The 16,053-nt window shown below is 45.6% G+C and overlaps 2 protein-coding genes across 2 annotated transcripts in view; one reads left to right on the forward strand and one right to left on the reverse strand.

Annotated features, from left to right (window-relative positions):
* Nucleotides 1-1,664: 1,664 nt before the first annotated feature.
* LOC132413938 (serine/arginine repetitive matrix protein 1-like) lies at nt 1,665-5,225 on the reverse strand. The gene is made up of 2 exons (XM_069540014.1): nt 4,274-5,225; nt 1,665-3,591 (listed from the first exon to the last, which is right to left on the reverse strand). The coding sequence occupies exons 1-2, from the start codon at nt 5,223-5,225 to the stop codon at nt 3,275-3,277; spliced, it is 1,269 nt and encodes a 422-aa protein (XP_069396115.1). The 3' UTR covers nt 1,665-3,274.
* TSC22D1 (TSC22 domain family member 1) overlaps nt 5,177-16,053 on the forward strand; it is a 135,316-nt gene continuing 124,439 nt past the window's right edge. The window contains exon 1 of the mRNA XM_059995487.1: nt 5,177-8,284. Within this exon, the coding sequence (XP_059851470.1) occupies nt 5,412-8,284 (2,873 nt within the window). The 5' untranslated portion in view covers nt 5,177-5,411. The remainder of the gene's footprint in view (nt 8,285-16,053) is intronic.

Genomic DNA, 16,053 nt, shown 5'->3' on the forward strand with positions numbered 1-16,053 from the left:
GGTGTATTTTCTGCACCCATTTCTCTTTAGTATTTATCTTTGCACTCACAGCCATTCTGAGTCCGAGTATTCCCTTCCTGTTCTTTAAGGGCATTACTTTTGGAGAATTAATTGGTTTTAAATACAGATCTATTTCACAGTTCTCACAAATAGGTAAATTGAGTTATAATGGTCAGGAAATTTTCTATTTTATGGTAGAAAAAAGTCTAAACATAGTGAAACTGAGCAGGCACCCTGTGGGGCTCCCAGGCACAGAGGCCCTTTTTGTCCCCCCCCTTTTTTTCTTTTTTTACATCTTTATTGGAGTATAATTGCTTTACAATGGTGTGTTAATTTCTGCTTTATAACAAAGTGAATCAGCTATACATATACATGTATCTCCATATCGCTTCCCTCTTGCATCTCCCTCCCTCCCACCCTCCCTATCCCACCCCTCCAGGTGGCCACAAAGCACCGAGCTGATCTCCCTGCGCTATGCGGCTGCTTCCCACTAGCTATCTACCTTACGTTTGGTAGTGTATATATGTCCCCATTTCTTATAGGCAAGACTCCACCTCTGTGACCTTCCTTGAGTTCCAAAGGGTGGATTCGCACAGCTGCTAATCAAGGGAGGAGCCACCAAGAAACCACCTGAGGCGAGATTAAAGGGACCAGAGAAGCTCATCAAGATGAGGACACGAGCATCTGAGAGGAGATTGAGGAAGTGCAGGCCCTGCTCACACCCTAATCTTGTCAAAGACCCCGCCTTTGAACCCCTGTTACAAAATCCTTTCATCGAATCATCTGGGGCTGAGACATTTTTCTGAGGCAGAAGCCCAGTGTGTCTTCCTTTGCCTGGCAAAGCAATAAAGCTATCTTCTTCTACTTCATCCAAACTCTGTCCCCAAGATTTGATTCAGCACCGGTGTACAGAGAGGTGGAGCTTTCGGTAACAATGGGGTTTGCAATGTCACAATAGCAAGATTTAAGTGAACACTGCACTATGGACTAATCTTTTCCACAATAGAGAGTAATTCAGAACTATACCTTTAGAATGTAAACAGGTGAAATGCAGTCTTTCAAAAGACAAAGGGTAACTCCAAGTACTGGGTTCAAAGGAATTAATGACTTAATTGCACATAGCAGTGTGCATTTGATATTAATGTAAAAAAAATCCAGACCTTTTAGACTAAAAGGTGGTAACATGATAACAACATGGGGTTGTTCAAGTGCTTCTGCTTGTTTTTATGGACTTATATTTATGTATTGCTGGTCATAGAAATGTTGGCAACTGGAGAAAGGGGAGGGAGAGAGCGCGATGTTTCTCAAACGCAGGTTGCCGTAATTGCAGAGCTGCTCGTCATATCTCAGTGGGACTTGATGCAGCCTAACCAGGAATTTGAAGGTGATATGGCAGATAAAAGTGAAACACATTTCAAAAGGCTGTATTTTCTGTGTCTTATGTTATCCTGGAAAAGTTAAAACAATAACAACTTTCTTTTAAAAGAAATAATATACCCACTAACCCCCAACATCAAAACAGCCCAAAATAACAATACTAATTACTACCTGTTATTAGAAGTATCTGCTCTTACAGGGTGATCTCAATGACTCATTCTGTCAACGCTGGAAGACTTTATTTTTTTATTTTTTATAAATTTATTTATTATTTATTTTTGGCTGAGTTGGTCTTCGTTGCACGCAGGCTTTCTCTAGTTGTGGAGAGCGGGGTTTACTCTTCATTGCGGTGTGCGGGCTTCTCATTGCGGTGGTTTCTCTTGTTGCGGAGGACAGGTTCTAGGCATGTGGGCTTCAGTAGTCGTGGCTCCCGGGCTCTAGAGAGCAGGCTCAGTAGTTGCGGCGCACGGGCTTAGTTACTCCACGGCGTGTGGGATCTTCGCGGACCAGGGCTCGAACCCGTGTTCCCTGCAGTGGCAGGCGGATTCTTAACCACTGCACCACCAAGCAAGTCCGGAAGACTTTATTACATGGTTTTCTTCTGCTTCAAACCCTATCATAGTTGGTATTTAGGCGGCAGGTATTTAGCTCAACACACCAGGGGGTGTTGGGCTGTTGTTTGGGGTAATTTAAAATTTTGACCTAAGGCAAGATTTTGAGCTATCTAGAGCATTTTCTTTCACACTAGCTCACAAACACATTTTGCCCTACTAAATTCTATTGCAGTTTCAGTTCATTAGGATACTTCCTATTTTCCGTTCAAAAACTGTTGAAAAAAGCATGTCAGAGTTGCATTTCAACAATGAATGGCGGCCATTAATCAGATGTATTTCTTGCAACAAAAGCTGTTGTAACATTAAAAAAGAAATTATTTTTGTAAAATACACAAATGGCCATAGTTATGTAAAAAAACCCCAGTCATTCATGTATTAATTCATGAGTAACATAAACCAAGTCCGGTCTTTTCAAGTGAATTTGATTTTTACTACCATGTCATTTTCAACATTTGTGAGCACCTACTTTGTACCTACTCCGGAACTCCACATTAAAAACACGTAGTCCTACCTTTTGGGTTTAGTGGGAGACACCACAGAAAAAGCAATATAGCAAAACTTTGATACAGGCTATACGGGGGTGTTGAGGGTGCGTTTCTATTCAGTAATAAAATGGTGATATTCCTAACCTCTTGGGGGACAGAATGAGGGGAAAAGTCTAGAGAAACCTAAAGTAACGTGTTGAATCGACAATTATGCCATTTATGTTTTAATAAGCTCAAAATAGGATTGTAGGTCTGGAAGTCTGTGAGTCTTACTGAAGCATAGGTCTAACCATAAACGTTCAGTTTCTCAACAACCTAAGTTGAAATAAAACCACATTTCTCCCTAGGGTTTTCTACTTTGTTGTTTTTTAATTCCTGGGCGAGAAGTACACTCTCGCCTAGCAGTAAACAATGCTTAGAGCTAGAATGTTTTGACGTGTAATGCCAGGGAAGCAACTTCCAGTAAACTGCCTCCCATCAAACCTAACATTCCTTCTGTAGCACCACGCTCAGATCCATGCAGGTTTTATTATTATTTTTTAAACTGGAATTGCAGATGGTTCTTTCTCTTTTCTAACCCTAAAGGGTAGTCTTCATTGATCATCGTGTTGCCACCATGACTAGGCCAGTTTGTCTTTTAAGTCAAACCTATGCATGCTACAGCCTGGACAATTAAACGAAATGCTATCCCTGCTGGAGATAAGCTCCACCTGTTGAGGTCAGTTATTTTACTAGGCCGGGCTACTGCTTCCCTCCAGGTAACGACGGATTGCAAGCGCTCCCTCTCCAGAGAAGAGCTCAGGCAGTTAACTGCAAACAGCTGCAATATCTGCCGGGCTGGCTAGCCCGTGGCCGTCGAAAGGCGAGGGGACCACATGGCAGCTGCAACTGCGCCGCACAAAAGGGAGCGTCTATCCCGAAGAGCCACCGGCCTTCCGCGGACCCTGCGGCTCCGAGCGCTGGGGCATCCTCCGAGGGGGCGAGGGCCGCGCGGGCCGGGGTCGAGCCCAGGTGCGGCGAGGAGGAGGAGGGCTCCTCCACGCGCCGAGGAAGAAAGCCTGACTCATGTCGTGGCGGCGGCGGACTCCTGGGAACTGAAACTCGTGATGCTGTTGCTGCGGAGAAAAGCCTCATTACCCATTCCGCAGGCGGGGGACACTACCCAGAGCGCTTACACCCGAGACCCGGGCGCCGGCGGCCTCCTCGAGCCCCTCCCTGCCGCGCCCCCTCCCCTGCCGCGTGCCTGCGCGCGCGCGCCGGCCGCGTGTGAAAAAGGAGCGGACACACCTAGCCTGCGCGCGCCCCGCACCCTGCCCCACCCCCATCAGGCCGACTCTCTCCGGCCGACCCGGTTTCGCTCCCCCGGCCGAAATTCCCCACCCCCCACCACCGCCGCCGCCGACGTCGTCGGCGCCTCCGCCAGCCTTCGGAAATTTCCGCCAGGAGACCCGGCGCTCGGCGAGGTTCGAAGACCCGCCGCCTCCTCCTCCGCCAGACCCGGCTTTATGTCTGCGGCGCCGGGGCGCATGCGCAGACGCCATCTTCCCTCCTTCTCCTCAGCCAGCCCCCTCCCCCCGCCACCGCCACCGCCACCGCCTCCTCTGGCCGGCAGTCGCCCCTCCTCCTCCTGCGCTCGGGCGCTGGTCCCTCCTCTGCCGATGCCGCGAGAGACCCGGGGATACGGTGGAGCCGGAGAAAAGCACTAGTAACAACCACCACAGCCCCCTCTCCGCCCGCCGCCCTCCCTCGGCACCCACCCACTCACCCGCCCCGTTCGCCGACACCGACCAACCCCACCTCTCGTTCCTTTGAACGGCGTCGGCTGCAGTCGCTGCAGCAGCCCCTCTGGCCACCAACGCCGCCGAGAAAGGAGTCGCCGCCGCCGCCTGCGGCCCCCTCCCGCCCGGACCGCGGGAGCAGCGGGGTGCGGACGAACCGGCTGCAGAGGAAGAGGACTAGAGCGGCTCGCATCGTCGGCGCTAGCGCACGTCCCGCCGCCCTCCGGGGAGGCTCGGGCGCCGGCCCCTTCCTCCCCGAGGACGTGTGCCGAGCCGAGGCGCCTGCCCAGAGGGAGGAAAATGCTCGGGCTCCATGGCTGCCAGTGATGGAGAGGTCCCTGGGCTCCCGCTGCCACCGCCGCCGCCGCGCCCCGGCCGTGCTCCGCGAGGACCCGGCGTCTCTGCGCGCCCGCCCGCGCCCCGTTGCTGGGCTCACCGTACCCGGCGCCCCGCCGCCGCCCCGCTTCGAGCCTCGCCGCGCCGGCCTCAGCCGCGGCCAGCGTTTCCTCACGGAGCAGCCGCCTCGAGCCCAGGGGGTTTGAAAGGGTCCGCAGGGCGTGGGGGGAGGGCCGAGCGGGGCCGGCGGGGCCGGGAGGGGAGGTTTGAGCCACAGTGAGCTCAGGGTTCGCCGGCGGCGGCGGGGCTGGGGGTGGCGAGGGGAAGGCGACACTCGCTCGGCGCCGCCGCCTTCGTGCAGAGCGACCGGGAGGGTTTTGCAGCGGCCGCCGCCGCCGCGGCGGGAGGAGGGGTGGAGGTGGCTTCGGAGTTGTCCGGAGAAGGTGGGCATTTCTCGGCTTTCCCACCCCCTCCCCTAGCCTCCCCCCTCCCCTGGTCTTCCCCTCCCTCCTTCCCCGCACCCCACGTGAAGCGGAATATAAAGGGGGGTGTGAGGCTAGAGGGGAAAGTGAATGGCGAAGGACTGAAGGGGTCCCCCCTTCGGGTCCCTGGCTGTTCTGTTCACCCTCGTTCATCCTCCCTTCCCGAAGCTCGCCCTCGAAGGCAGAAGCGGCCAGCGCCTTCGGCTGAGAAGGAGGAGGAGGAGGAATCGCGCCGGGCGGAGCGTCAGGTCCCGTTTTCCTCCTCGGCGTCTTGCATACAAAGATTACGGTGCCGAAGGAAATTGCACTCGCCTCCTCCGCCCCCCGGTACCCAGCACAATGCACCAGCCGCCCGAGTCCACCGCCGCCGCGGCCGCGGCCTCGGCCGCTGCAGACATTAGTGCTAGGAAGATGGCGCACCCGGCAATGTTGCCTCGAAGGGGCAGTGGTGGTGGCAGCGCCTCTGCTCTCAGTGCAGCAGGTACCGGCGTTGGTAGTAGTGCCCCATCTTCCGAGGATTTTCCGCCTCCGTCGCTGCTCCAGCCGCCACCTCCTGCAGCATCTTCTCTGTCGGGACCACAGCCTCCGCCTCCACAAAGCCTGAACCTCCTTTCGCAGGCTCAGCTGCAGGCACAGCCTCTTGCGCCAGGCGGAACTCAAATGAAAAAGAAAAGTGGCTTCCAGATAACGAGCGTGACCCCGGCTCAGATCTCCGCTAGCATCAGCTCTAACAACAGCATCGCAGAGGACACCGAAAGCTACGATGATCTGGATGAATCTCACACAGAAGATCTGTCGTCTTCCGAGATCCTTGATGTGTCACTTTCCAGGGCTACCGACTTAGGGGAGCCTGAACGCAGCTCCTCAGAAGAAACTCTCAATAACTTCCAGGAAGCCGAGACACCTGGGGCAGTCTCTCCCAACCAGCCCCCCCTTCCTCAGCCTCATTTGCCTCACCTTCCACAACAGAATGTTGTAATCAATGGGAATGCTCATCCCCACTCCCTCCATCACCACCCTCACATTCATCATGGGCACCACCTCCATCACGGGCACCACCATCCATCCCATGCCAGTGTGGCCAGTACACCCATTCCGGGAGGGCCGCCCGCAAGCCCAGTATCCAGAAAACTGTCTACAACTGGAAGCTCTGACACTGTTATGCCAGTTGCACCAACTTCTGCCGTATCATCGAGTGGCTCACCTGCATCTGTAATGACTAGTATCCGTGCTCCGAGTACAAGCGGCAGTATAGGTATAAATTCTGTTCCAGGTACTAATACGATGAATAATGTTAACATTACGGCTGTGGGCGGTTTTAATCCTAACGTGACCAGCAGCATGCTTGCTAATGCTAATTTAAGTGCGAGCAACGTTCCCAGTGCTGCCGGTGTGAGCGTTGGGCCTGGAGTGAGCTGCGGTGTTAACGTGACTGTCTTGAGCGGCCTGGGCAACGGTACGATTTCGTCCTCCGTTCTCATTAACAGCACTGCCAGTGCAGCTGCAGGGATGACTGTAGGATCAGTTTCAAGTCAGCAGCAACAGCCAACAGTTAACACGTCCAGGTTCAGAGTTGTGAAGTTAGATTCGAGTTCTGAGCCCTTCAAAAAAGGTAGATGGACTTGCACCGAGTTCTATGAGAAAGAAAACGCTGCCCCCACCGCCGAAGGGGTGGTGATAAATAAAGCAGTGGAAAGCGTAAAACAAAACCCGACAGAAGTGACTTCTGAGAGGGAGAGCACGAGCGGGAGCTCAGTGAGCAGCAGTGTCAGCACGCTGAGCCACTACACGGAGAGTGTGGGAAGCGGAGAGATGGGGGCCCCAGCTGCCGTGGTGCAGCAGCCGCCCGCTCTTCCAGGTGTCGCCCTCCCGCAGATGGACTTCAGTAGTGCTGCTCCGGCGGGCATTTCAGCAGTTAGTATGCCACAGAGTATTTCTCAGTCACAGATCTCGCAAGCGCAGTTGCAGTCTCAAGAACTGAGCTATCAGCAGAAGCAGGGTCTTCAACCAGTACCTCTGCAAGCCGCTCTCAGTGCTGCAGCTGGTATCCAGCCATCACCTGTGAGCGTGGTGGGTGTAACTTCAGCTCTAGGTCAGCAGCCTTCCGTTTCCAGCCTGGCTCAGCCCCAACTGCCGTATTCTCAGGCGGCCCCTCCGGCGCAAGCACCCCTGCCAGGCACATCACCCCAGCAGTTACACTATGGACAGCAGCCGTCGGTGGCCCCGAGCCATGGCCCGTCAGTGACTCCGAATCCTGCTTCCGAGTATGTTCAGCAGCAGCCGATTCTGCAAACGGCAGTGTCCTCTGGACAGCCCACTTCTGCAGGGGTGGGAGCAGGAACCTCGGGGATTCCTGTGGCTCAGCCACAGGGCATCCAGCTGCCAGTGCAGCCCGCAGCAGTCCAGGCGCAGCCCGCCGGGGCAGCTGGCCAACCCGCTGGCCAGGCGCAGACGGCAGTATCTGCTGTACCTCCTGGCAGTCAAATTGCAAATATTGGTCAACAGACAAACCTACCTACGGCAGCGCAGCAGCCCTCTGCCCAAGTCACACCTTCAGTTATCCCGCAAGGTGCTCCTCCGTCTTCACAGGTAGTTCCACCCGCTCAGGCTGCGATTCTTCATCAGGGAGTTCAAGCTAGTGCTTCAAGCCTTCCTCAACAGTTGGTCATTGCACCCCAGAGTACCTTGTTAACTGTGCCTCCCCAGCCGCAAGGAGTAGAGTCAGTAGCTCCAGGAGTTGTTTCGCAGCAGTTGCCTGCAGTCAGTCCTTTGCCCTCTGCTAGCAGTATTTCTGTTACGAATCAGGTTAGTTCAGCTGGGCCTTCTGCAATGCCTTCTGTCCCAACAAACTTGGTTCCATCACAGAATATAGCACAAGCCCCTGCCACTCAAAATGGTAATTTGGTTCAAAGTGTTAGTCAGCCTCCCTTGATGGCAGCACCTAATATAAATTTGCCTTTGGCGCAGCAGATACCAAGTTCTACTCAGTTCTCTGCACAATCATTAGCTCAGGCAATTGGAAGCCAAATTGAAGATGCCAGGCGCCCAGCGGAACCCTCCTTAGTTGGCTTACCTCAGACTATCAGTGGTGACAGTGGGGGCATGTCGGCAGTTTCCGATGGGAGTAGCAGCAGCCTAGGAGCCTCTGCTTCTCTTTTCCCGTTGAAGGTGCTACCGCTGACGACACCCCTGGTGGATGGCGAGGATGAGAGGTAAGGTCATGCCATGTTTCTGCAGACACTCAGCAGATGCAGAGTCAATTTATTTTAGTAGCTATGTATATGCACAAGATCAGTCTAAAGCGTTATATATTTCTTCCTTTTTGTATGTGAAACTGCATTTTTCTGGTAAGTTTTCTAGAGCAAGAGTGTGATGGAGTGGTCTCAAACTAGTTGGCCAGGAAGTGGTGTAAGTATTGTGTAAACACTATTTGACAGGATAGTTTTTGAGCATTAAGAATAGGTTTGGGAGCACCAAGTGGTTTTGTTATTTATAAAATGGTTTTTAGAGTTACTAGTTTTTGCTGACCCATCTAATAGTTAATCTGTTCTTTTGAGTTCCTAAAATCATTATGATCATCTCTTGGGGACGGGAGGGGAGGTTGTGGTTCCCACATTTGTTTCTCCTTTACTGGACAGGACAACCCTTTAAAGTTCTACTGTGTTTGCTCTTAGTCTGTGAAAGATAACGTTAGCTGCTTTTCCTCATCAGATATTACAGGAAAGATGACCTAAGCTGGGTTATACAGGTTGCCCTCAAACTAATTGCCCAACTTTTGTGTACTTATCTAATGGTCGTTTCATTGGAACAGTAAAGGAATGGGAATCTTAAAAAGTGTTTCGTGGGGTAGGAGGCCATACACTCTTAAAAATAACCGGATTTATCGTTGATAGTAGTATGCTGTGCATTTTTCCTTTTGCATGGTAGATCAAGGTGGTAGCCATTTTAAAGGGTAAAGAAACAAAGTCTTGGAGGGTTGGATTTATAGAGACATGAAACCGACTTTGCGCTCCTACAGTCTACCCCACCTGTTCTCCTCTTCTCTTACCAAAAAAATACATAAAGCCTAAAGTACATTATTAAACCAGCGTTTTCTTAATTGGATTGGAAATAATGTGATAATCATGTTTATTGAATCCAATTGTGTCTTTGAAGCTGGCTAGCTAGAAAAGTTGTGAAATCTCATGCTACTACATGGCTTTAAACTAAGTTGATTTTTAAAGGAATGTTCTTTTCACAAATTTGCCAGTCTGACTAACCTTGATCAAAATAATATAGGAGTTATGACAAAGGCTATTCATTTTCACTGTGGAACTTTGAATAAGCTTGAAAGATACTTAATTATTTTAGTATTAGTTGGAGATTTTTGAGATTGAACTTTTATCAAACCAGTTGGAACATTTACATTCAAAATGTATATCTGTGGTTTTCCCTTTGGAAATATTGAGCATATTTCAAAAGAATTGCAGTTTTAGAAAAACAAAGGCCTAATGTTTCAGTGAGGTTTTCATGTTTTTTGTTTTTGTTTTTTTTTTTAGTTACTTAGAAGATATAAGGTAAAGGCATGATTAATTGAAATAATTTAAAGTCTTGTCTTTCAAGATTTTTATTACTTTTCTAAGTCATGTAATTAAAATCTCGTTACCTAGCCGAATGTATTCAGTATCATGTGTACAAAACTGTACATTAAAAGATAGACCTCTTCTAGGAGGTGGTTTCCTTAAGAGTCCTATTATAATTATTGTTAAACCTTTAAATGTATCAAATCATGCTAATACTTATCTGTAATTTTAAAGAATTATTTACCCCAAATATTAATAAGTTCTAAATTTAAAGGGTGTGATCTGAGTAAAGCCCACGGGTCCATTATGTGGTTGCTAAATTTAGAGAAATAAAAGATGGGTCAGATACACAAATGCAAACCACATATTTTTGAATTCAGACCTGCCATGATTTTTGCCAATTACTGTTTGTGGTCTCCTGGCATGACTCTCTCCTTTTTTGTTTTCCTCCTGGTGGTGGGGCATGATAGAGCTTTCCACAACATGCTGTTCCAGATGATTAAAGTCAGGAGACTTTACAGCTCGGTTTTTAACTGTAGAGATAGAGTCCCCGTTTAAGATATTACTACAAAATTAATTTTTCCATATAGTAACTGAGAGGAACATTAACGAGGGGCAAATTATGTAGGAAGCTTTGAAATTAAAGGGACAAAAACAGATACTGAGACATATGATTAAATATTGGTATAAAGTAACTGGAGTTGACTGTACCTGTTTTGAGTGAGCTACATATTTGAGCCTTTGTTAACATCAAAGTCAAGTCGTCAAGACCAGAAAATTTTTTTTCAGAGGTATCCTTTAAATTCTGAGAAATCAAAATGACCCCTAAAATACCTGTAAAGGTCAGATAGGGTAAATTTGTATATTATTTTCTTTGTGCTTTCTTGCAGATTATTTCTTTTACGACTGTAGTTCGGAAAAAGAAATGTTTCATTTAAATTGGTTCTTGGAAGGGAATTTGAGAATATCTGCAAGAGAAAAAAGTGATAATGAGTTTCTATTTATTTTTTTAAAGTGTTTTTTACTTTTTCTTCCCATGTTAGTTTCTGTGTCACTTGTGTCTTCTGGGCTTGGTCACCTATTAGTCTCCCATAGGAGAAAAGAGTACATTGTAATTTCAGTATTACGACTTAGGAAACACGTTAACAATAAAACTTTTGGATGGTAGGACAAATGAAGATTCGTTGTTCTTTAGTCATCTTTTGAAATATATTCTAACACTTTAAATTTTAAAATATTTCTAACACATGTGGAAAATGCTTTCAGTTGGCTACTGGTAGAGACTATGAAGATCAGAAACATGGATCAGGCATTAAGATTATGTATCTAGATTTTTAAAAATCATTCTCATTAAAAAGTTCTTAATGTCTCACGTTAACCTTTAATGTGAACTTATTTTTACAACACAGGGAAGACACAGGTATTTTACACTGATGTATAGTCTAGTGTTTTGTGATTGTTAGTACAGCCTCTTCTGTGAAATTAATTGGTCAAACTTCTATTCCTCCTTCAAGGCTCAGCTCAGATGTTCCCTCTGAAGCAGTCTCTTCACCCAGGGAATGTTGTTTCCTTAGCCCTTTTTAGTGTTCCTCTAGTCAAGGCATTGCACACATTCAGTCTGAATTATGTTTACCCATTTTCCCCACAAGACTGTGAGTTCCTCAAGGGCAAGAGCTAAATCTTTTTTGAACCGATTAATGAGCAGACCTTTCTCTGCTTTTTCTATCATGATTTATATTTGTATTCTCTCTCACCTTAAGCACAGCTGTTCAGGTTGTAGGATCATATAGTTAAATGCAACAACGTGAAAAGAAATGAATGAAAATACTTGCTTTTTCTACCTCTTTTGCCTTTTCATACCTTGAGGTGAATTGATGTCTGTCTTTTAAATGCAGTGCCTGTTGTAGAGTTGGCCCTCATATTTACCAAAGAGGAATGAGTTTTCTTATCAAGTAGGAATAATACTCATTTTGCCTACTTCTTAGGATGGTAGCATCAGATAAAATACTTTAACTGTAAAATTCTAAATTATAAGTTTTAATTTTTATTTAGGTTGTACCTGCACCGTTTAAAGAGCCAAATAGTTTACATGGTTATCAAAACAAACAGAAGCTTCCTGCCTGCTTCATTTCCCAGAAGCAATCACTTTCACCTCTTTTAGATGATGACTGTGATATTTACCTCCTAGTCTCTAACTGCTTGTGTTGCTACTAGATGTGCAACATAGCCAGGTGGTTAGGAGCATGGACCCTGGAAGTAGACTGCTTAGGTCTGATCCATCCTCTATTGTTTACTAGCTGCTTAACCTCGCTGTGCCTCAGTTTGCTCATTTTAAAAAGTGAGGAAAATAGTACCTACCTCATAGGGTTGTTATAAGAATTCAATGCATTTGCAAAGCCCTTAGAACTGTTTCTAACTCATATGCCCTATATATGTGTGTGTGTTAAATAAAATACTCCTTACTTTTTTTTTTTAAATACATTTCCTTCTTTCTTTATTTTTGGCTACATGGGGTCTTTGTTGCTGTGCGCGGGCTTTCCATAGTCGGGGTGCTCGGGCTTCTCATCGCTGTGGCTTCTCTTGTTGCGGAGCCGGGCTTTAGGCGCGCGGGCTCAGTAGTTGTGGCACACGGGCTTAGTTGCTCCGTGGCATGTGGGATCTTTCCGGACCAGGGCTCAAACCCGTGTCCCCCGCATTGGCAGGTGGATTCTTAGCCACTGCGCCACCAGGGAAGTCCATCCTTGCTTTTGTTTTTGGCTTTATTAACTTTGTGGGTAGAAAATGAAGATTAACTTTGTCATGACCTACTCAGTTGGTCCTCCTTCCTCCTGGTCCCTCCTTCTCTTAATAGTTATGATTGCATCACTATTGATTATTCAGTGTTCTTGTAAAATATGATTACTTTTCCTATCCTGTCTAATGTCCTGTACTTGCCTCCCTCCTCCCACCCCAGCCATCTAGTGTGTGTGGTACACTTATATATATATATTTCTTACACTATTTAGCATTTAGAAATGTTAGCAGGTTCCCCCACCCCAAGGTTTCATCTGTCATCATCTGTTTCCTCCAAGTTGCCTTTCTCCCCATTTTTGTATGTTTTGGGCTTAACCTTTTATGATAGAGCCTTTCTTCAGATGTCTGGCAATTCTAGGTCCTCTGCTTGTACTTAAGTGTAGGAGACTAAAGAGCTGATAAGAAGTTCTCAATGTGACTTGCTGACTGTTAGCTTTACCATAGGGTGATTTGGCTGGAATTCATTGTCTCCACCCACCTGGCCCCCCCTTAATTTTCTCTGTAGTAATCACTGATTCATCATTTCATCAAATGTCCCTTGAGATGTTCAGACATATCAGGTACTGTTATCAATTTTATCTTCCTGAGGAAGTCTCTCTGATATTTCTCTGAGCTTCATTCTGGACTGATTGCCTTTTAGACTTGGTATGCAACTATTAATATTTGTGAGATTCCTTTCACTGTCTTCTGTGGTTGGATCTCCATTTTCCAGTGACTCATGTCATTATTCATTCTTGGCTCACTTGATGTTTTAAAATGGCTTTAGCTTACCCTGTTACTTGTTTGATTCTTCGGTTAGGTAAAGAATACTGGATTGGAAATTGTATTATTTTATAATTTTGCTCCATGGCTTTCTAGCTTCCACTTTGCTTTTGAGAAGTTTGAAGCCATTCAGATTCCTTATATATATTACATGTGACCTGTGTGTATGTGTTTTGTTTTTTCTTTTTTCCCCTATATACTCTTGTTTATTCTCTCTTTCCATCCCTTCTCTCTTTCTTTTAAATCTCGGAAAGCTTTTAAAATTGTATCTGTTTTTAGTGTTCTGAAATTTTATGATGATGGGTTCTTATGTGGGTTTTGTTTCATTCAGGGTGCTGAGTACTGGTGTCCCCTTTCAGTCTGGAAACATCTTTTAATTCTGAGACTTTTTCTTGAATGAGGTTGTTGATTATTTCTTTCCAATTTCTTTTTTCTTTCTCAAACTCCTTTTATTGGGATAATGGACCTTCTTGACCAGTCTTCTAATTTTCGCACATTTTCTTTCGTATTTGCCATCTCTTTTTCTTTTTGCTTTACTTCTGTTGAGTTTCCATCTATTATCATGTATTTGATTTCCAAGAGCTTTTGTCTTTGGTCCTTTTAAATAATATCTGTCCTGTTCTAGTAACAATAGTACTTTCTCTTAGCTGTCTGATCCCTGTGTGATCTGTGTCCTCCAGTTTTAGCTTTCTTAGTTTTTATTTGTTCGGTCTTTATCTTTTGTGCTATAGCCTTTCCTTAGATGGTGGTTGTGTGTGAGAGTAGGGGAGTAAAATGCTGATTCAAAATTCTGAGAGTCTCGTTAGCTTTGCTTTATGGTCACCTGGTGGAGCATCCCTGTATATGTCTCTTCACTCAGTCAGCTTGTTTTCAGTATGTTCTCCTGCATACTTTTGTGCCTCATTTCCTCAGTCCTGGGATCTTGTGTTTTATATTCACCAGACAATATATTTTCAGTTTTTTGTTGGGGCTGGGGAGGGGCCGTTGGGATTTGTAGGGCTGGTTGCTTCTTAAACAGACTTTTAAACAATCTTCCTTATTTTAAGCACTCTCTCTCTCCCACATCCCACTTCAGATGTATGTGGTAACTGCCAATTCCTGAGTCTTTTGGGGATTTTACAGTTTAAATTGGGTTTGTTCTTGGCTTTCCCCACTGTTTGCTAAAGATTTGATTTCCTAGTGTTTGCTAAATAAGTCATTTGTCACTCAACCATCTGCTTTCCAGCTTCCAAATTTTTGTTGCTATTGTCTTTTCTACCCGTTCTCTCAGTTTTTGTGGGTTTATGGCTTTATATCTTAAGAAATTCCTTTTCTGTCATTTCAGTGGGGCTTTTAGGAAAGGAGTGTAAAATAGATGTGCATTTAACATTACACATCTATTTCAGTTGTAGAATATTGCACTGTTAAATGTAAAGAATATTACTAATTTTAACAATTCATGCTCCAAGATTTGATCTATAACTAGTACGTAAATTTTGAGTGGAATTGCTTGGCTTATATTCAGCAGAAATAATAATGGCATATAACTTGGTAGTTCAATTCACAGAAGTGATTAAGAATGTTAGGATTAGATTCAGTTAATATTTGTTGTCACATTTAACCACTCAACATCCTTGTGAATTAAGTTTTTTTCTAATTTACTGGTGAATAGACTGAAGCTTATTTAGTTTATTAGAGAAGCCAAGTAAGCTGTGTCAGGTTATATACGTAACAGTAAAGTTGTATACATAACAGTAAACAGTAGGCTTAAAAGCCATTTTTCCAATTCAAAATCTGGCACTGTTTCTACTACTCATAAAGCCAACAGAGAGGTAAGGGTGATGCCCATAAGTAATAACAGAGTGGCCGAAAACCCGAAAAAGGGCAGGCTTTATTGACTTGTGTATTAGTACAAATAATGGGATTGTCATAGAACATACCAACATTTACGTAAGAGCCCTTGGTGAGAAAAAAGTGGGTAAAGTCGTAAGAGTGGTGTACCTGGAATACAGTAGACAGACATGTTAAATGAATTAATTTTAACATTTTTGGGGGAAGTTGTATGAAAATTCTCTCTTCAGGAAAACCATTTTAATTTTCTAATAATTTAAATTCTGTCTTTGTAACGTTGACTTCAGAATTGCAAAACATGTAGATTTTATTTCTTATTTAGAAAGTTCAATTTAAAAATATGAAACTGCAGAGCATGCCCTGTGTGACAACATCAGAACCCTGGTTGGTTTTTGCTGTGTCACCGTGTCGTTAGGTTTTAATATCATGGTAAGAATATGCTTTAATGGCTTATTAAAATAAATTACATGAGGGAAAAAAATGATAAAGGATGTTTACATTATTTGAAAAGAATGATCTATAATGTTTTGGATTCCAGGTTGACTTTTTTCCTAGTGTCACATATATTCAAATGTCCCACTCTCCCCAACCCTTCACTTCTTCCTTACTAGTCAGCTTGACCTGAAAATCTTACTTGACCTTTCAGTCTCAATAGGTCTAGTTGATCTTTGTTTTCCTTCCTTGAAACACCCACTCTCTTTTGCTTTCAGTGATATCCTGCTTAGTTCCTTCCCACCTTTCTGGCCACTCCTTTTCATTCTCCTTCAGTTCAGCTCCTCTATCAGACTCTCAACATTGGAGTTTGTTTGGATTTGAGTCCTCTTCCCACCTACTGCCTTTTCCCTTTTCCCTAGGTGATCTGCTGTTCTGTGGTCTGTATGCTCTCAACTCCTGAATGCACATCATAGCCCACACTTCTCTTCTTAGCTCTAGACTGCTACGGTCCTCTGCCTTCCTGTTATCTCTGCTTATATTCTCACAGCCTCTCAGTCTCAACAGATCATAAGCTTAACCTCTTCATTACGTACCCTGTC

The sequence above is a fragment of the Delphinus delphis genome, chromosome 18, assembly GCF_949987515.2.
Source record: "Delphinus delphis chromosome 18, mDelDel1.2, whole genome shotgun sequence".
Classification (NCBI taxonomy): domain Eukaryota; kingdom Metazoa; phylum Chordata; class Mammalia; order Artiodactyla; family Delphinidae; genus Delphinus; species Delphinus delphis.

What these genes read in the sequence shown, in the direction of transcription:
- LOC132413938 (XM_069540014.1), bottom strand. Translation starts at nt 5,225, where the DNA reads ATGAACGAGGGTGAACAGAACAGCCAGGGACCCGAAGGGGGGACCCCT. An exon ending in GCCGTTCAAAGGAACGAGAG is followed by an intron (nt 3,592 to 4,273) that starts GTGGGGTTGGTC and finishes TTTTCTCCGCAG; the next exon opens with CAACAGCATCACGAGTTTCA.